This window comes from Camelus bactrianus, chromosome 23 (assembly GCF_048773025.1).
Source record: "Camelus bactrianus isolate YW-2024 breed Bactrian camel chromosome 23, ASM4877302v1, whole genome shotgun sequence".
Classification (NCBI taxonomy): domain Eukaryota; kingdom Metazoa; phylum Chordata; class Mammalia; order Artiodactyla; family Camelidae; genus Camelus; species Camelus bactrianus.
The window spans coordinates 1400224-1419977 of NC_133561.1; the positions used below are offsets into that span (position 1 = coordinate 1400224).

General features: G+C 57.4%; 1 protein-coding gene across 1 annotated transcript; it reads right to left on the bottom strand.

The window, feature by feature from the left end:
• Positions 1-12237: 12237 nt before the first annotated feature.
• On the bottom strand, positions 12238-14951 carry GPR25 (G protein-coupled receptor 25). Its single transcript, XM_074351556.1, has one exon. The coding sequence runs from the start codon at positions 14355-14357 to the stop codon at positions 13251-13253; it is 1107 nt and encodes a 368-aa protein (XP_074207657.1). The 5' UTR covers positions 14358-14951; the 3' UTR covers positions 12238-13250.
• Positions 14952-19754: the final 4803 nt, after the last annotated feature.

Genomic DNA, 19754 nt, shown 5'->3' on the forward strand with positions numbered 1-19754 from the left:
CTGAGAAACAGGGGGACCAAGGAGACAGTGATCCTGGCCAGCAGTGACAGAGCCTGAATTCACGAGGTATTAGGGCTGGAGGGGAGGGAGGGGGCAGAGGCATGAAGAGTTATTTGGGAGGAAGACCTGGCCTGGCTCTGAAAGTGACTGAAGACAGGGCAGAGAGGAAGGGGAGGTGCTTCCTGGGTCTCTGGCTTGAGTCCAGGGTGAGGTGTGTTCACTTTAGGACATGGGTGTCTGGCTGGAGGGGAGTGACAGCAGAGCTAAGGCTCAGGGACTGGGTGAGGTCACCCAAGAAGGGTGTGCAGAAGGAGATAGGACCAAGGAAGGAAATTCTGGGAACACTTAAGGGGTGGACAGAGCATAAAGTACCTTTGAAGGTAAGCATTATTATTCTTTTTCATCCAATTGAATAATTGATTGAAATATTGATTTCTATCCCTTCCCCCTCCCACTCACCCCTACCATTCCTCTGGGTGGGAGGCAGCGGCTTCCTGCAGGCCTCAGCCCAGAGTCCACTGAGACAATGCCAGGGGTCAGTCCTGAGGGGCAAGGGCAGGGATGTGGCTTTTGAGGACCTGGAAACAGGTGAGGTGGACCAGGAACGGGAGAGAAGATGGTGGGTGCCCTGGGCAGCCAGGATCCCGCACCGCTTCCTGTGGCCTCAGGAGGGGCAAGGCCTCAGCAGGGATGGGAGAGGGGAGCAGGGCCCCAGGTTTCGGCCCCAGATTCCGGCATCACACGCATCCAGGAGGCAGGAGCCCCGCCTAAAGAGACCCCTGGGGGCCAGAGCAACTAGGATGGCAGCCCTAGAGAGAAGCCCTGCTTTCTGGGCCCCCTAAGCCTTCCAGAATTCTACATGAGAAAATGTAATTTTTTGCCATCCCAGCAGGCCCAGGACAGAATCAAACTGATTTAAAAGAAAGCAACATGTGTCTTGCGAAACTGAGTTTGTAGGTTGAGCTTTGTAGCAATACTGTTATCTTCTTTACAGATAAGGAAACTGAGGCCTGCAGAAGCAAATAATTGGGATAAAAGCACATAAGCAGGGACTAATGTGGGATTGGAAGGTAGACCTTTCTGATTCCACAGCCTTAACCTGTGGTTGAAACTTCAGACACTTAAAGGGACCAGGCAGGGCAAGTGAAGGCACAAGAGTTCTGGGCTTTATGCCAACCCGGTCACGGCAGCCTCCACCCGGCCTCAGTGTGCGCGGTGCGTGGGGTGAGCATGGGGGGGCTGGCGGAGACCACGGCAGATCCTAAGACTCAGGCTCTGTCTCAAGGGGGCTGTCACTGCAAATGTGGCCACAAGAAAAAGGCTTCTATTTTATTTATTTTTTAATTTTTATTTGTTTATTTTCTAGGGTGGAGGGCTTCTACTTTAAAAACAAAACCTGGAAATTCAGGTTTTTCATGTGAAATCTGATTGTTACACCTTCGGTTACTTTATTACAAATTCAACCGAATCAGGCAAAACATGTCTAGGTCCCTTGGGCTGTCGTGAGAGGTGCTGCTCCACGTCCGGCAGCCTCACGGAGCCCAGAGCTGGAATGGGCTTGGGCAGGAGGCCCCAAGCATCTGAAGACACTGGGCTTCGAAGCAGGTGTCCTGGGAGCAGAAGCTGAGCCCCTCTGGGAACTGACTGGCTCACTGCAGAGGGAATGGAGGGAGGGTGCAGCTCGGGAGAGACCACCAAGCCCCGGTCTGGTCACCTCCTCTCCTTCCCTTTGGCTGAAGGGCCAGCAGATGGACTTCCAGTCTGGGCAGTGGCCTGTCTGCACCCTGAACACCAGCCTCCCCCCAGTGGAGGGGGCTTTCCCTGCCCTGGTCCCTGGGCCTCGACTCCTCTGGCCCTGGGGCCCAGCGGTGGGTGAGGCTCCTGGCCCAACCCCTCCCTTCCCCTGCTCCAGGGCAGAGCGCGGTGATTCTGAGGCCCGAAGGTGCCGATGCCCTCGCCAGAAGCTCTTGGGAAACTCCAGGGTGACTCGAGCGGAGGCCCTGCATCCTCTCCTGACCACATCCTGCGGTGGGGCAGGTGCAGGAGGGGCACTACCCGGGCCTCCGCCTCTGTCGCCAGAACCCTCCCGAGGGCGCAGGCTGGGCCGCAGGCTGGTGAGTAGCTCTGTGAAGTGCGGACACCCGACTCGGGGGTCAAGCCAGGGGGCTTCACTCAACCTCTTCTCCGGGGAAGGACGCCCCAACCCTGGGGCTGGACAGGAGTCAGAGCTGCTTGGAGGGCAGGGCTGACCCATCACCGGGGCTCAGACTCCTGAGCGTGAGGCAGGAGAGTGCCAGCATCTTCCAGGCCGGCGGTTCTCGCTGGTCTCTCTGCAGAGTTTAGGATCCCGCCCCGCCCCCTCCCCGCCTAACCTCTTCCTTCTTTTCTTTCTCCTGCCCCTCCTGTCTTCCTCCTCCCCTTCCTCTCCAGCCGCTCCATCCCGGCCGCGGGGCTGCAGGACGGAGTCTGAGTGCCGCCTGCACGGAGCTTGCCCCGCTTCCCCAGGCCCTGCTCCCCCGCCGCGGCCACCAGGGGGCAACAGTGCCCGGCGGGCCCTCGGGTCTCCAAGCGCCGGGAGGGAGAAAGCGGTGAACAGACAGCGGGTCCTGGGCTCTGGTCCAGCCGGGCTCTGCCTCGCTGCCTGCGGCTGCTGCGGCCCCTGTCCCCTTTCTGTCTGCCGTGGGTCTGCATGTCCAGCCGGCCCCACCGCCCTGGCCTCTCTGGCCAGTGTCTCTTTTCTTTCTGGAGACCCAGTTGGAAACTTTAAGGAAAGGCCATGAATTGTGTTAAAAATAGTACAACTGCAAAGACGAACGCCTTTTAAACACCAAAGCAGGGGACGCAGGAGTTTGGGGGTCTTTCCTCTGAGGCAGAGACGAGCATCTAGACCCAGACAACACCCGGGTGCGAGGCAGCTCCAGGCCCTCCGTGGGGCTGTGGGGTAGAGAATCGCGGGGTTGAGGGGGAACAGATCCTGGTCCTCAGGACCCTGAGGGCTAAAGACTGGGCAGCTGGCAGGAGAGGTGGTGGCAGGGGCTGCTCTGGCCAGGCCTGGATTATGGTCAGGACGCCCTTCTTAAAGTCCTGGGCTGGAGGTGCCCTTTAAAATAGCGCCTGACCCGCCTGGGCCCTTTCCTCACTTCACCTGGCAGGTTCATGTTAAGTGGCTCAGGCAGAGAATTTAGGAGACGCTAAGAATATGTGCTTTGGAGTCAGACAAACAGCCTCAGTCTCGTCATCTGTGAAATGGGGGAGACAGGGCCTACGTGTGGCTGGGGTGAGGGTACTGGAATAACACACATAAAACGTACTTTGCACACAGTAAGCTCCCAATAAAAGGTAACAGTTTTTTTTAAAAGATGTTTTTTTCCCACAACCCTCATCTTAAAAAAAAAAGTTTTTCTTCTTTCTCATGCCCCAGTTCTCAGGAAAATAATAATATTTCTGCATGATAATTGTATCTTTCATGTTCCAAACCTGTGTACTGGCGACCAAGTTTTACTTCCTGTGGTTTTAGCAGCTCGAAGCTTCAAAAGGCCAAGCCCCTGCTGTGGCCAGGCCACGGGTCCGTGTCCTTGGCACCAGGGTAACTGAAAAGAAATTAGTGCCTCATACCCTTGGCGTCTCTTAAACTACTCAGGGTGATGCGAAGGGAACCTGTTTTGGAGAGAGGCTGGTTTAAATTGAGGTCAGATACTGTTTAAAGCAATTGAAATGGCCCATGAACCCAGCTACGTGTGACCCCTTCGGACGTCCCTCAGAGCCCTCCTGCCCCCCACCCTCGCCCGCGACCGGGCGACTCACGCAATGCGTTTTCATTTGTTTGTGCATAAATGCACTCACCAACGTGTTCTAGGTGCTTTGATCACTCTCAGGGGGAAGTAGGGGAAAAGCCAGCTCCGTGGAGCGGCCAGTGGTAACTGTGGTTACTTCTGGGAAGGGGCCTGGGCTCAGGACGGGGGGCGGAGGGGATGAGAACTTCTAGCTGTGAAAACGTATTCTGTTTATATGTGCAATTTCTATAATTAAATAGCTTAAAACTTTATTATGAAACCTTTCTAACAGCAGAAGTCGAGTGGAGTGGCGTAGAATCCTGTTCTCCTCCACCTAAACTTAGCGATTGTTCGCATGTCCCCGTGTTTCCACAGATGACCTTTTCTTTAGGGGAATGTTTGAAAGAGGATTCTGGTGACCTGGTGACCGGTCACGTCTCTGTTGCAGAGTACATCTCTGGAAAAGAGACTGGACGTTTTTCTTACATGATCATGTGACCATTCTCACAATAACTCTTAATGTCACCTAACACCAAATCCACTCAAAGTTCCCCAGCTCCCCAGCGCTGTCTTTCAAAGCTGGTCTGTTTGTATCTGCGTCCAGTAAGGTCCACACATAGCCTTCTGCTCTCTGAGTCTCGTGTGGGTCCCAGCCCTCCACCCTGATTTTTAAAATCATGTCTGTCACTTTCAGAAACCAGGTTAGTGGCCTCTTGCAACGTCCTACACTCGGTGTTCCACCTGAGGCCTCCTCGCCGTGCATTTAACTTGCTCCTAACCCTGCACTTCCTGGAAGTTAGTTGCAAAGGCTTGACTAGAGATTCTGGAGTCTGTATTTAGCAAGAACACCTCACAGGTGGTACTGGGCATTCCACCCCCCTCGCCTGTGGTGGCTCCTCTGGCAGTGATGTGGGGTTGACGGGGGTTCCGGGTGCTGGCGACCCTCCACCAGCAGACTGTTTCCCCTTTGTCACTGGAAATGACCTGTGAGGTGACGTGCCACCATCTTGCTGCCGTCCAGCTCCCATCGGCCCCCGCCCCGGGATTTTCGGGTCCGCCCCTCTGACAGACACCCAGGACTGTGGCCTGGCTCGGTTATTTTATGAGAGGTTGCAGCAGGAGACTTTCTATGTCTATTTCAAATAATTTTTTCTCTTAAAAAGCAATAAACTTCATACGATGTGAGCCACTGCCTTCTTACTGAGCTGTCTTCCACATTTAGACTGTGAAACATGAAAACCCCCAGAAGACACCCACACTGCTTTGCTATATTTGACAATAGCCTCCCTGTTTATGCCACACGCTGGGGGGCCCTCGGCGAGCTCTGCTGAGCTGTGCGCCCTGGGTTAGCGTCTGAGAGCGCAGGGCGCCTGTGGCTTCTCAGCGCGGGACCCAGAGAGACAGGCTCGTCAGTGCCCAAAAGCGTCCGTGAAGCGGCCTGACGCGTGGCTTCACTTGCGGACCTGAGGTAGGCTGTCCGTCTCTCTCTGGCCTCCTGCCGATGGGCCAGCTCCCAGGGAGGGCGGCATGGTTGAGTGTGTAAGCGGACTGTTTTGCTCTGAGCCTTTCATTTTTAACTCATGGATACATGCTTGCAGCCTTTTGTTGTTGTTGTTTTTGAGTGAACAGTTTTTATTGAACCCTCCTGAAAAATTAAAGAGGACCAAGTCTGGGGACGATGAAAGAAAATTTCACCTAACTTTAGCATCATTCACAGGAGTGAACAAACCCAAAATTCAAATTCTCATGTTATTGCTGCAAGTGACTGTGAATTAGCCCATCATTTTATCATAACCTTTCTTTAATCATATGAAAAAAGGAATTTACATGGCATAACAGAAGGTATGCAAAACACAATTCTCTTAAATTTCTGAAACTTACTTTTATAGGATGCACTTTAAATGATTAAATGACTTAAGCTGATTTTTTTTATTGCAAACTGTTTTAACATCAGCTTAACCTCCAGGCGTGGTATTCAAAAAGAACACTTCTGTTTTGCTTTTTGGGGGGAGGGGAGGAGATAATTAGGTTTATTTATTCACCTATGTATTTACTTTAGTGGAGGCACTGGGGATGGAAGCCAGGACCTCATGCCTGCTGAGCACGCGCTCCAGCACTGAGCTGGGCCCTCCTAGGAACACAGCTTCTGAATTAGAAAGATGACTTCAGTTAAAATGAGAACGGAAGTATTGCACTTAGGAAAAGGCTGGGGTTTCTTTTGAAAGGAGCTTGTAGCCATTGCTGAATGCGTTTCATAAAAGATTTAAAACATTTTCAAAAAGCGGTAAACTAGGTAAATCTCCCGAGAACAGGCTGGGCCCCCGACCCCAGGGCCCGGGCTCTCTGGGCTGGCGGGGCCGAGCGGGCGGCCCAGCGGTCGGGCGCGGGACGCAGCGCCTCAGCAGAGCCGTCGCCGTGGACGGCTCTCCGCCCTGCTCACTGCAGGGAACGCCCTGGGCTCTGCGGGAGGCTCCCAGCCCAGAGAGACAGAACGCCTGGGTCTGCTCATAGCCTGTCACTGAAGGGTCCCGTGATGGGCTGACCCTGGAGACCCGTGATGTGTAAAAGCGACTGCGTCACAGGACAGAAGGCTTCGTATGCCTTTTAGTTTCAAGGGAAAAGAACAAGGAAAAGAAAAACACTTCACCCCAACTGGAGGTCCACGTGGCTTTACTCTGTTCTCGATGCCGGTGAGCCCACAGTCTCCAACCTTCTCTGTGCGGGGTGGAGGCTCAGGCTGTCAGGGTTGGTCTGGAGGAGAACTGGGAGCCTTTTTAATTTCTGCAACCCCGTGGCCTTGCACACTGCCCGGCCCATAGGAAATGCAAAAGAAAAATGCATTGAGTCCGTGAAGTTGAGAAAGAAATCCAAAACCAGGGTGGGACTCCATTGCTTTTAACAACTGTCTTTACTGGTTTTTTTAAACCCCAATAATTACAGCAAACGTGAAGCTTAATGTGCCAGACGGTCCCCAGCACGCTGACCCTTTTCCGTTCCCTTCGTGATGAGGAGCGTTACCCCCGTCTTAGGATGAGAACTGAGAGGTGAGAAGAGGCCGGTACGGCAAGGGCAGTGTGGAGCCGGCTGGGGCTCGAACCCCGGGAGCGGCCAGTGTGCGCGCCTCTGGGGCCTGGGTTATCGCTGCTGAGCACTTGGCTGCGCGGTTGCTGGGCTGCTTCCCAAGGGCTTTGTTCCCAAGCTGCTGCTGTCCCGGGAGAGGGGAGGGTGCTTCGTCTCAAAGGAGCGAGGCCACGAGACGTGGCGGTCACCGAGGACAGGGGCCCAGAGGAGGCCGGCGGCAGGGGGCTTGGAGCTGACGTTCAAACCAGCCCTGCACGCGGCGGAAAAGGCGTCCCCTGCACACGTGGATCAGAGCCGGCGCCAGCACCTTGACTGCCGGGCGGGCACCTGTGGGTTCCATGTCAGCTTCGCTGAGGCTGCCCCACGGGGGAGCCTTCAGGCGACCCTGTGACCCCTGTGGAGCGGCATAGACAAGGCTTGCAACGCGTTCTGGGGAAAAAGAAGGGAACAGCAGAGCGCCTGGTGATCCCAGCGAAGTAGGAGCAGGGCGGGGAAGGGCTGGGAGGAGAAGGTGGGAACACGAAGAGGACTGGAATTCGGGTGGAGGATCCCGAGTTATTGTCTCTGAACAGGACGTCTTCTCTCTTTATGGTGATCACGGTTTCGGGAAACTCCGAGATTTAAGGTTGTTACAAACAAAAACAAACAGAAACAATGTCGAAAAGATGGGAAGAGTTCAGCAAGCCCGGGACCTGCTCGGGCCATGACGTTGTGGGCTCAGCTCCAGCCCAGGGCGACCTGCTTGTTTTGGGGAGTTTGGGTGAAGGTGAACAGGCCGGCAGTGAGGGGAGGTGGGCGGCATGCACCGGAGACAGTCATTTTCAGAGCAGGGTGAGCTGGATTACTCACCCTTGTCTGACACGTCTTCCTGGGGCAAACCGCAGCCTCCCCAGACAGGCAGCTGTCACCTCGGGCCTGCGCCCCCGGCTTCTGCCCATCAAAGCCCAGCACCTCGTCCCCCATCTGCCGGCAGGGCTGCCCGGGGACCCCTGGCGTGTGTGGGCTTTAGCACCACTTCCCCAGTCCTGGTCTCGACCTCAGCACACCCGGAAAGACCACCGCTCCCCCTCAATCTGACGCCCAAACATCGTCTCCTGGGGGCGGTGGGGGCGACCCTGCTTGTGTTTGGGTTCTTCAGAGAGGCAGAGTGGATATGAAGACGTTTACTGTCAGAAAGTGGCCCACCGCAAGCTGGGGACGCAGGAGAGTCGAGGCGGCTTCCAGTCCCAGTCTGAGTCCCGAGGGAGGAGAATCTGACGCCCCAGCCCAGGCGGTCAGGCGGACAGTGGGCTCTCTCTCATTCTGCCTTTGTGTGCGTTCAGGCCTTCAGTGGGTGGGTGAGACGGAGGGCAGCCCGCTCTACTCAGTCTACGGCGCAAAGGTTAATCTCATCCCGAAACACCCAGAATAGTATCTGACCAAATGCCCGGGTGCTGGTGCCTCAGTCGAGCTGACTCATGAAAGTAACCATCACACTGCTCTTCTGAGAACGAAGTGGGTCACCGCGCGCAGGGCCGGCAATGGCGGCCTGACCCCGGGCACCCTTGGCCTTAGTGCTAACTGCTGAGAAGCAGGGTAAGCGGGGCGCCAGCAGACTAGTGGAGGTGGAAGATGGGCTCAGTGGTGGCCCAGGAAGTCCTGCCCCGCGTGTGGGACCCTGGCAGGCCCACAACCTGGGCATTTGAGTCCCCATCTGTAAAATGGGGGTAACAACAGGAGTCCTTTAAAAAATTTTTAAAAATTTTTTGTCGTTTTTCCCTTAAACGGGGTCACGGGGTTTGGTTCCCGTTTTGGTACAAGGAGGTGGATCACAGAACTGCTTACAAGAGTGAAAAACTGAAGAAAAGGTGAGAGGCTTGGTGAAATAAATGTCGTTACTTTCACATGATGAGGTGACATAACCCTGCAGAGATGTTTTGGAGCAAGATCTAATGACACAGTAAAACACGGCACATTGCCAAATGCAGGGGGCAGGCCACAACACCGTGTACGTGATACACAGGCCACACGGTCCCTGAGGGCCAGTCCGGGGTGGGCACCGGGTGTACGCCTGGGGACACAGCAGACTCAGTGTTTGGTCTCCTTTGGACTGACCTCAGTTTAGCGGGGGGAAAATGCACGCGTGTGTTATTATATACGTAGAAAAAGAAGGCATCGCTTCACCGTTGGAATAACGGGTGTTTTCCATTTATTTCATTTTATTTTCCTGTAATTTATTTTTTTAAAAAATCAAAGAAACTGTATTACTTGAATAATCGGAGGGAACCTTACACTCTAAGAGCGAGCCTGGGCCTGGGCGTCCCCAGGCGGGAGCGCGGTGCAGCGGGGAGCACCCGAGTGTCACACGGCAGCGAGGGCAGCGCCGGGCGAGGAGGGAGGGAGAGGCAGAGCTTTGGACTTCATCGCTGGCTCGCTGCCACGCGCCCAGGCCACCGTCCTCCGGAGCCTCGGTTTCATCTTCAGTTGAATGAAGTGATCGTTCCTGTTTGCCACAGGGTGTGAGGGTCAGGAAATCACCTATGTGTGTTTTTTAAACTGTGTGCAGTGCTGCAGGGATACAGCGGTGGCTGTGACCTCCAGCAAGATGTTACCTCCCACCCCTGGTCCTCCGTGTCCTTCTCAGAGAATGCACGCAGCCGGCCCCCAGCTCTCAAGTCATGAGACGCCGTTCAGCAGGGATCTGGCGCAGGCCTGCTCGCATGAGAGATGCCACTGCGCTCGGTAAATAGATCTGCTTCGACGGTAAAGGGAGGAAGGCTGGTGCCCGTCCTTGCTCCCACGTCCCTGCCCGCCTACCAAGCATCCTGGTCTTCGGCCACGGGGTCTTTTCATCTTCGCCCCGTTGGACTGAGGGCGGAGTCCTGACGGGGGCGGGGGTAGTGGCTTCCTGCGGGCCGAGGTGGGGTGGGATCTAGACCCCAGAAGTGCTCCAGACACCCTCACAAGTGTCCAGAGCCCTGCTCTACCCAAGTGTCACGGGGGCTGAGTCATGTCACCAAAAGCGTCTTTGCCAGCCCTGCCACTCGCCTGAACTCCCCAGATCACTCACCCAGGGGCCCTGGGTCACCACACGGTGCCCTGAGAAAGAGCCCGCGAGGTCGAGGGAAGTGAGAAGAAAGCCCAGAATTAGTCACAAGTTCAAATCAGAACTACACAGGCCAATGTGCCCAGACTTCGTCGGATCTTTAAAAACCCCAGAGCAGCTCCACCTGTCTCCTTTCCCGGCCACAGACTCTGGGCAAGGGGGGGCTGGCCAGGATGGAGAGGGGGCATCCTGGGGTAGGGTGGGCCAGCCGGGACAGGGGAGGGGTGGCCCGGGATCTGGGGGGCAGCCTGAGATGGGGCGAGAAGACCCAGGGATGGGGAGGGTCTGGCTGAGAAGGGACGGGGGCAACCCTCGATGTGGGGATGTGGGGGCATTGCGGGGTAGGGGGAGCTGAGGATGGGGAGGGGCTGGCCGCAATGGGGAGGGGAGCCTGACAGAGAAGGGGGCAGTGGGAGATGGAGAAGGGGTAACGGGGTTTGGGGAGGGGCTGGCTCCTGTGGTCCTTTGTCCAAAACACCAGTTTCCGAAGTACTTTCAAGAACAGGATTTCCTTTGATCTGTGAGGCGATGGCACAGACATGACTGTCTCCCCCATCCTTCAGACAAAGAAAGAGGCTCGAGGGGGTGCCTGGCAGGGATGCCCCAGGAAAGCAGGTCAGGACGGGCTCTGCCTTGAGCACCAGCACTCGGGCAGTGTGACAGCTCTGTGTCCACTGCCCTTAAAAAACTCGTCAAAAATTTCAAGACCAAGAAATGGAGGGGGACAGGGGTCTGCAGTGTCTCCCACCTACACAGCCGCCCTCGACTCGGACAGTATTCCCCCCAGCCTTTCCTGTGCACCACCTATAAATCGTACATAAAGTGCCACCGCCTCCCGTTTGCCCTTCACGGTATTTCTTATCTCATATCCTGAAGACCCTTCCCTCCACGGGCGGTCGGTGCCACAGCCCCCTGCCAGGCACTGTTCCAGGCACTGGGGACACAGCAGCCAGCAAAACAGACCCTCCCTTGGTGGACGGAACTCGCAGTCCGACGGGAAGGACAAGCAGCAGAGAGAGAAGACGGCGGGCATCCGGGCGTCTGCTGGTTAACATCCACCAAGAGAGAAGAGCCCCCGATAGAGCTGGAGAGAGCAAAGAGCAAAAGATAGTTTTTAGCCAAAGGACTTGGTGGTGCCTCGACAAAGCCCCTGCTAGTAGCTATGGTGCATCCCCCAGGCTCGAATGAGCGGTGTTTACCACAAGCAGCTTTGCCGCCCTTTTTTCTTGTAGCTTATCAGCATTTTCCAACCTCTCAGCAGCAGGAGGGAAATGCTGAGTTGTGATAACTGCCTGGGGAGGCGGGGGATGGAGAAGCTTTCTTCCTGTCTGTCTTCAGGGAGCGCAACTCGTCAGCAAGCCGGAGAAGCAAGGTGGCTGGGGTAGAGCTGGGGGCTCCGTCAGAACAGCCAAGAAGGCACCTCTGCTGTCAGCTGATGTCGGGCCACACGCAAACCCGGATGAGAGCTGGCACCCCCGTCCTCGGGCCTCATCACAGGAAACACTCATTTCTTGCCCGGGAGAGCCGTGGTGAGTGTCCACAGTGCACCTGAGCGCCCGGACAAAGTGCCTGGACTGGAGGCGGCAGCAGTGACCCCACGGGCTGCAAGGCCCACCTCTCTCAGGTGTGCGTGGGGGGGCCGCAGGGGTGTCTCCTCCCAGCTTGGCCCGCGAGGGCGGCTGACGGGGGGGAGGGGGGTCCGCCTGCACTAATCCACCAGCCCCAAAGGCTGAAGAGAAACCCAGTGGTACTGGGGGGAGGTTACACAGCCCGAGAGAGAGAGAGAGAGAGAGAGAGAGAGAGAGAGAGAGAGAGAGAGAGAGAGACAGAGAGAGAGACAGAGAGACAGATAGAGACACAGAGAGAGACAGAGACAGAGAGGGACCATGCCCAGGTTTCCGCCCCCAGCTGGGCTGAAGTCCCAAGAACCTGAACTTCACGACTGGCCCGGGGACCTGGCTGAGAGGCGGCTCTCAGAGAGAATTTCTGAGTTCCTTTCTGCACTGACTGACATTTTAGGCCAAGTTCTTTTAAAAATATAAATACTGAATTTCCAAACCCTCCAGAAACCTCAGAGGCTAAGTCACAGAGTCAGGAAATGGATGCTCCTCACTTTTGTACTGGACGGTCTCAAAAGGGATAGAAAAAAAGGCCCCATGCCGATTTGAAAATCACAGTGACACGTTTCCTCTTTGAAGGGACACCTGGCTGGCAGATGCCCTTAAATCTTTTTTTTCTCTCCACACCCTTCAAAATGTGAGCCGTCCATTAAAACAATAAGAACAAACGATCTGCTGCCCTCCTGTGGGCCTCCTGCGCCCACAGAGGCCGCTGGCTCCCTCGGCCCCCGACGTCACACCACATCCCCATTACTTTGAGGTCAGCCTCAACTACTGGGTTGAGTTTTGTCTGATCCAGTGTTCGATTGGCCTCCTGACACTCATTTCACTCCCGCTGCCCGAGTAAAGACAGACACGGTGTCAGAAGAGGCAGCAACAGCATTTATTGAGAAAGGGGAACTCACAGGGACGGTCCTGGCGCCCCGGCTGAGGGGTGGACTTTCCAGATCCCTCTGCCCCGGGGAAGTCAGGATAGCTTCCAGGGTGAGTCCTGCCGCTTCGGGGGGAGGAGGAGGGGAGAAGGCACAAAACCCGGCAAGCCTGGGCTTCTGGGGCAGCTGGCAGGAGACAGTGGGCTGGTTCCCAGGCTTTGGAGAGCTTTGATAAGATCTGAACTGATGGTGACTGATGACAGGTGATGTCAGTCACCGAGATGACTGCCTGTAAATGGCTGTCGGTTCCATCGTCTGTAGGATTCTTTGGAAAGCGAGGGGCCAGAGGGCCTGACCTGGAGAAGATTATTTCTCAAACGCAGTGCCATTGCCAGGGACGAAAGAACCCACAGCCCAAGACATGGATGACTTCTGTGGGGTCTGGCCGGTGCTGTCGCCAACGGGGTGCTGAAGGAAGGCCCACTTCCCTTTCCCCTACACGGTGCTCGTGTTGCTGTCGGCTCCATCTCACAGGACCTTCACTGGACTGGAGGAAATGAGCCCAGGTGTCCCGTGGGCAGAGGGAGAGAAGAGCTGGTCTCAGCGGCCTGGCTTGGGGGAAGTTCAAAACGCTGAGGCTCTGGGAAAGCTGGTGAAGGAGACCCTGAGTGCAGACCGTGCCGTCGGAGCAGCCCGCGCTCTAGCTCTCGGGGAAGCAGGTCCGGGGAAGTCGGGCGGGGAGGGAGGCCAGCCCACCTTGCCAAGCCTGCCGCCGCTCCGCGCTCAGCTGCCGCCCACTCCCTGGGGCCGGGCCGGGCGGCTACGGAATGGCCGAGGGCGCGTACTCCCTCTGGGCTCGGCCCCGACCGCGGGCCGGGCTCCGGAACGGGGAGCCGTCCTCCCCGGAGAGCGAGGAGGCCGAGCTGCCCCCGCGCGCCCCGCTGTCGGCGCGCCCGCAGGCCCCGCGCCGCCGCACCTGCGCGCGGAACGAGCGGTCCAGCAGCAGGTAGATGAGCGGGTTGGCGCAGCTGTTGACGAAGGCCAGGCAGGTGGCGACGGTGAGGCCCCAGCGCAGCGCCAGCAGCAGGCGGCAGGGCAGCGGCAGCGCGCCCAGGCTCGCCAGGTGGAAGATGGCGCGCAGGGCGCAGAAGGGCAGCCAGGAGCCCACGAAGGCGCCCTCGACGGCGAAGATGATGCGCAGCGAGCGGCTCCGGGCGCGGCCCACGTGCGGCGGGCGGCGCAGGCGGCAGGACACGCGGCAGTAGCAGACGACGGTGACGGCCAAGGGCAGCGCGAGGGTCAGCAGCAGCAGCAGCAGGCTCAGGCCCTGGAAGGCGTCCGACGGCTCCTCGCCGCACTGGCTGCCGCGGCCCCCGGGGAGCGGCCGCAGCCCGCGGAAGGCCAGCGAGGGCAGGCCGGCCGCCAGCGCCGCGGCCCAGACGCCGCCGCACGCCAGCAGCGCGCAGCGCCGGGTGCGCCAGGCGCGCGCGGCCAGCGGGCGGCCCACGGCCAGGTAGCGGTCGACGCTGAGGCCGGCCAGCAGCAGGGCGCCGGCGCAGCGCGTGCCGGCCAGGGCGAAGCTGCTGAGCTTGCACAGGCCCTCGCCGAAGGGCCAGCGGCCGCCGCGCGCCGCCGCCGCCGCCCACAGCGGCAGCGTCAGCACGAAGCCCAGGTCGGCGGCCGCCAGGTGCAGCACGAAGGTGTCCACGAGCCGCCGCGGGCCGCGCCGCGCCGCCAGCAGCCACACCACGAAGGCGTTGCCCAGCAGGCCCACGGCGAAGGCCGCCAGGTAGAGCGCGGGGATGTAGACGTAGCCGTAGGGCAGGTCCCCCGCCGCGCACAGCTCCAGCTCCGCCGGGGCGCCCAAGCCCGAGTAGTCCCAGGACGCCGGCCCCGCGCTGGGGCTCCAGGGCTCGGTGGGGCGCATGGCTGGCGGGGCCCGGGCGGGCGGGCGCGGCGCCGAGTGAGCGGGCTGGCTCTTCACGGCCGGTGCCCAGCACCTCCCTTCCTGCCACCCCGACCGATGAGGCGAAAGGGTGGGCAGGAAGGGGTGGGGGAGGAGGGGGCGGAGGGGGAGGGGAGGCTCCTGCGGCGGGATCTGGGGCCGGCCCCAGAGGCAGGGGAGGGCAGGGCAGGCCGAGGGCTTCCCAGCTGGGGCCTTGTGGGAACGTCCTCAGGCCTGGGAGGCCGCCCTGCCTCCTGTGGGAGCCTGTCCCGTCCCTCCTCCTCGCAGGGGTTCTTTGTTTATGAACCAAGAACGTGGACTCTCTCAGGGGTCTGATGGCTGGTGGCAGAAGGCGGTGAGTGCCCACAGCCCCAGTCCGTCCTCATCTCCCGCTGCTCCCCGCTGCTGCCTGTCTCTGTGACCAGGGCTGAGAGAGAGGGACCCTACCACCTGGGCACAGCCGGTCGGGGTCGGGGCAGCCTGCCCTTGGGGGCCTGCATAGGTTAAGGATTGGCCACCAGGCTCTCAAGTGGTGTTAGCCTCCCGAAATAATGGGCTAAATGTCTTAACAGAGGCTTTTTTAACTAAATCATGGAGCCACACCGGAGGCTTTACTGGAGAGGGAGCAATGTGGTCAGGCTGGCCGATGACAGGTGCAGAGCCTAGAATTCAAGTCCCAGCTCTTCCCCACGTCCCTCCATCTGGTAACACCAACGAAGTAAGCCAAACAGAGGTGAGCTCAGTGCCGGGGAGGACACAGATGGTACCTGACTCAGCACCAGATCCGTTGCCCTAAATCAGGAGTCAGGAGCCTAGAAGGCGGGCGAGGTCCTCTGTGGACTGAAGGAGCCAGGGAAGGATTCGTGGAGAAGGTAGGAGATGCCTGGCCTTGAAGCAGGCAGTGGGGCTGGGGAGAGGCTAGGAGATGGGGTGCAGCAGGGACACTGAGCATCTCCAGTTAGATCCAGTCTCCTCAGCAGACACCCTGCCCGGAGCTCCTGTGTTGGACCTGATGTGACAGTGTGTGCCCCGACCCCACCCCCGCCTCCACCGCCGCCTCTTCTGCCATCCTCCCCAGGAGTGAATGACCTTTGGGCAATCTGATGTTAAAAGATTTGAAGTGGATTATTTATCCATTTTATTCAGTTCAGTCCCATTACAGTGAGTTCCTCCCTGAGGCAGGCACTGTTTGGGGCATCGCAAAAGATGCCGTGCGTGAACTTGGCAGGTTCTTGCTCAGGCTCAGGAGACAGATACACGTGCGGGACATGCAGTGGCTGGCAGGCTGGACGTCAGGCTTCTGTAGTGAGTGCGAACGAAATCTGCCTGGAGCTCAGAGGGAGCAAGTTCTGAGGGGAGAGTGAGTCAGAAATCTTTCCCAGAGATGCAGTTTTCCAGAAAGGAGCTGAAGTGTGAATTCGAGCAGCAGAGCCCAGGTGGGAGGGGGAGAGGAGGGGGAGGATGCAGGGGAAATAGCGGGGGACTCGGGTGTCTGTAGCCACCAGGCATTTTGAGGAGGGGACTCCTCCAGTCTGCTTTGAGCAGGTCAGTGGGGAACTGTGGCTGGAGGGGAGAGGCTTCAGCCGGGGGGACCCCACCGTGGGCTGCTGCCATTGTTGGGCTGGGGGTGGGGTTGAACAGGGATGACTGGCAGTGGGGGTGGAGAGGAGAGGACCCTTTGAGAGAGAAGGTGGCATCGAGGGTTTCAGCAGACAGGAGTCCGATGGGCCTGGGTGGCTGGCGGGGGATGGCGCAGGTGCTGTGGGTTCCCTGAGGTGGGGACCAGGGAGGGCTGTGCTTTGTTCCAGGTTGATTTGAGGTCAGGTGATGAGATAATTCATGACCCAAACCAGGGCATTTCTGAGAACAAAAGAGGTCACATGGTAAGTGATCTGGGCCATAAACCTGGCCTGTTCTGGGCAAACTGAGACCAAAGGTCACCCTAGCTGTGGCCACTCTGGTCCGTGGAGCGCCAGGGAGTGGACAAGCTTTAGGAGAGGTGGGCAAGCATGTCCACACCAGTCCTGTCGGGAAGTTTTCTCCTGGGCCAGTTACAAGTCAGGGAAGGCGGGAGGGGAAAGGCGGCGGGCAGGGTTGGGGGGGTGGTTTCTGGCCCCGCCCTCCTCCAGGTCCGGCTCCCAGGCCGGGAGTCCCTGCCCCACCCACCCAGAGAGGCTGCTGGAGACTCCAGGCCATGGTTCTGATGTCAGACCACGTGGCTGCTGGTGAGGGCCGGCACACCCTGGGAGGCCTGGGGCTGCAGCCTCCTTACCTCCAAGGCCAGCAGAGGCGGCAGGAGCCTGGAGACCATCAGGAAAAGGCCCTGTGCCTCCAGACTGCACCTCCCCTGGGGGCACAGAGAGCCCCAGGGGTTCTGAAAGCTACCGCCAGGTGACAGAGGAGAATGGGGCGAGGGGATTGCGAGGGGCGAGGGGGGAGGGGAAGTAGAAGTGGGTTGTTTATTAAAACCAGAGAATCTTGCTTCCTGGGGCTGTGGCCTTGCCCCCGGGGAAGTCTGCGGTCCCGAGCACATGGCGGATTCTCTCTGCCAGCCCTGGCTGCGGGCCTTTCTGCAGGTCTCTGGGTGGTGGAGGCAGCACGGGCCAGAGCTGGGGACACCGCTCTGAGCCCGGCTTCCGGGGTCCAGCCTGGCTTCAGAGACCAAGGCCAACTCCAGGACAAGGTTCTCCCTTCTCCCCTCAGGGGACCCCCACCACCACCACCACAGGCTTAGAATCAATGAATGGAATAGTAAGTGGCTAGTGGAAGCAGTCGCCCGGCGGCTGAGACCCCTGGCCACTGCTGACGGGCGCACAGTGCAGGTGGCCCGTCTCCCCACTGCTCTGGGCCCCGCCCCAGCAGCCCCGCTCTGTCTGGCCGGAGCCCTGGGCAGCGGCAGCCTTGCCTTGGCCGTGGGGTGAGGGGGGCTCAAGCCTGAGGTCAGAGGAGATACTTAATAAATACACAGCCAATGCTTTGATCTCGATGGCTTCTGGGAGTAGGTTTATTTTATTTCTTTCCCTTTGTGGGCTATATATTTAAGCTCTTAACACCCCCCCCCGCAACCCCTACCAATTTTAATTTTTCTGTACAAATAATCATCTGAAACTTTTGGGAAAATTTTTGAAAATTATCTTGCCTCTTTCATCCTAAAAGCCACATTGAAGAATTTGGAGTAAGGAAGGTCGTCCCAGGCCTGGTCCCACAGCACAGCATCCTGGGGACATTCCTTCCAGCCCGTGAAGGACATTTTCAAAAGCAGAGTATTCACGCGTAATCCCTTTGTTCTTGGCTTTCTGTTTTGTCAACATTCCATGGCAGACACTGTCCACACCCATGCCTTTCACACAACTGTCCAGAGCCACGTCTGTAATCTGAAGCTACGGTTTATAGTTTGCTTTCCTCAGTGTCATGCGAATCCACGTTTTTCTATGTTGCTGAATTTTCCAGTCCCTTAATCTTGGACATTCAGGTTGCTTGCAGTATTTTTTGCTGTTGTAGAAATTTATCATAAATAACTGCACTTAGGACTTTTTCTTCTTTCACAGTGTTTCCATCCACAAGTGCCCCCATGAGGGTCAGAGGCTGTGAACGTTTTCAGGGCTTGATACCAACGCTCAGTGACCAGGAATTACGTGGCCTTGCGGGAGGGCATGGGATCAGCGCAACACGGTTCGAGACATTCATCAGTAGAATGTATTTTCCACTTCACTAGGCAAAGAGGTAAAAGGCGACCTCATTTTAATTTACATTTCTTTGACTACAATAAGAATGACCATCTTTCCAAATATAATTCCTCTTACGTGAACTGCCGAAGCACGTCCTTCAGACATTTATCTATTATAATCTTTTGTATTTAATTTGTGTGAACTGTTTTTTCAGGATAAATCATTGTCCCATTTGGTTCCAATATTTTTCTAGTCTTTTCTTCTTAGCTGTCTTTGATTTTTTTGTTCTACGTTTTCCTAGGTTTGAATGTATTGCTCTTAGCAATTTCAGAGTTCAGAATGTTCCTTTCTCTGATGATCCAAAAACATTCTAGTCTTGGTAAAAAACAATTTGTATCATCTTTTTTCTTCCACTTAAAGAGTGTAATTTTTTTCAAATTTCTAGTGAACTTTCCCAACACTATTAAATTAAAAGTTTTTTAACAAATATTTTAATAAATAAAAAAGCTGGCTCTCTGTGTCAAGACGTGGAATTTGTCACGTCCCTGACGCCTCACACACCGGGTCAGGGTGTCTGCTTCTGAAGAAACAGGTTGGTTGTCACCACGAGAGGCTTCCACCTCAATTTTATAACCTGACGGTTGTGTGTTGTGGGGCTAGTTTCCACACTTAGAATGGATGTGAGAGTGTCTCCCTGAATGGGTGTGGAGAGGGTCCTGTTAGACAGTGGGGACTGGGTCCAGGGGACACGCCCCCCCCCCAGAAGCTTCCAGACTCTAGTGCCCCCTCCCGACATACACACCCAGGACACGGTGCTTCCTGGCCCGTCGTGGGTGGCGGGCAATGGTTTGCAATCGCACTGGGACTCTACAGAGATCACCCCCATTTAGGGGGCGTCCAGACTCGGCCACCACACGTCACCAGGCCTGCGGTCACAGGGGTGCTGTGTCCCACCGGCTGAGGGGTCTTCTGGGCTGAGGCACAGACGGATGGTATTTCGCTGCCCCTGCAGGAGGAAGACCATGCAAAGCCTCTCCCTGGGGGCCCACAGCCCCGTCTGTTTTAGGGGGGATTAATTAGGTTTATTTATTTATGTAACGGAGGTGCTGGGGACTGAACCCAGGGCCTTGCGCATGCTGAGCACACACTCCACCAAGCTCCACCCTCCCCCTACAGCCCCTGTGGTGATGCGTAGGGGGCCGGGAATGGGGGCCTTGGTTTGCTCTCTGCCGCTGCCTGGCTGCCAGGGTGGGTTTTCACAGACCACACCCCTGTGTCCTGCGTGTGCACGTGTGTGCCTGTGTGCACACGTGTGCGCACACGTGTGCCTGTGGAAGGCAGGGTGGTGACAGTGGCTCTGTCCCTGCCCTGCAGCCTCTTCACCCAAGGGTGGTGGGCACACACCAGGGACAGGGCCCCACCCTGGGTGCCAGGGGCTGAGTGGTGTGTTTCAGATGCTCAGCTTTTTCAGAAACTTTCAGGGACTGAAGCGGGGAGGCTGGGAAAGGCACCACCTGGGCCAGAGCAGCGTTCGGGCTGTGGTGATTCAGAGCGAAAGGCTGCGGCCGGGGCAGGGCGCCGTCTTGGGGCCTGGCCTCCTGGCAGCCCTGGGAACGGAGGGTGAGGGGCAGAGGGTGGCTTTCAAGGAAAGTGAGACTCCTATCCCCTCCATCCCGGGGCCTCCATCCCGGGGCCTCCACCCCAGGGCCTC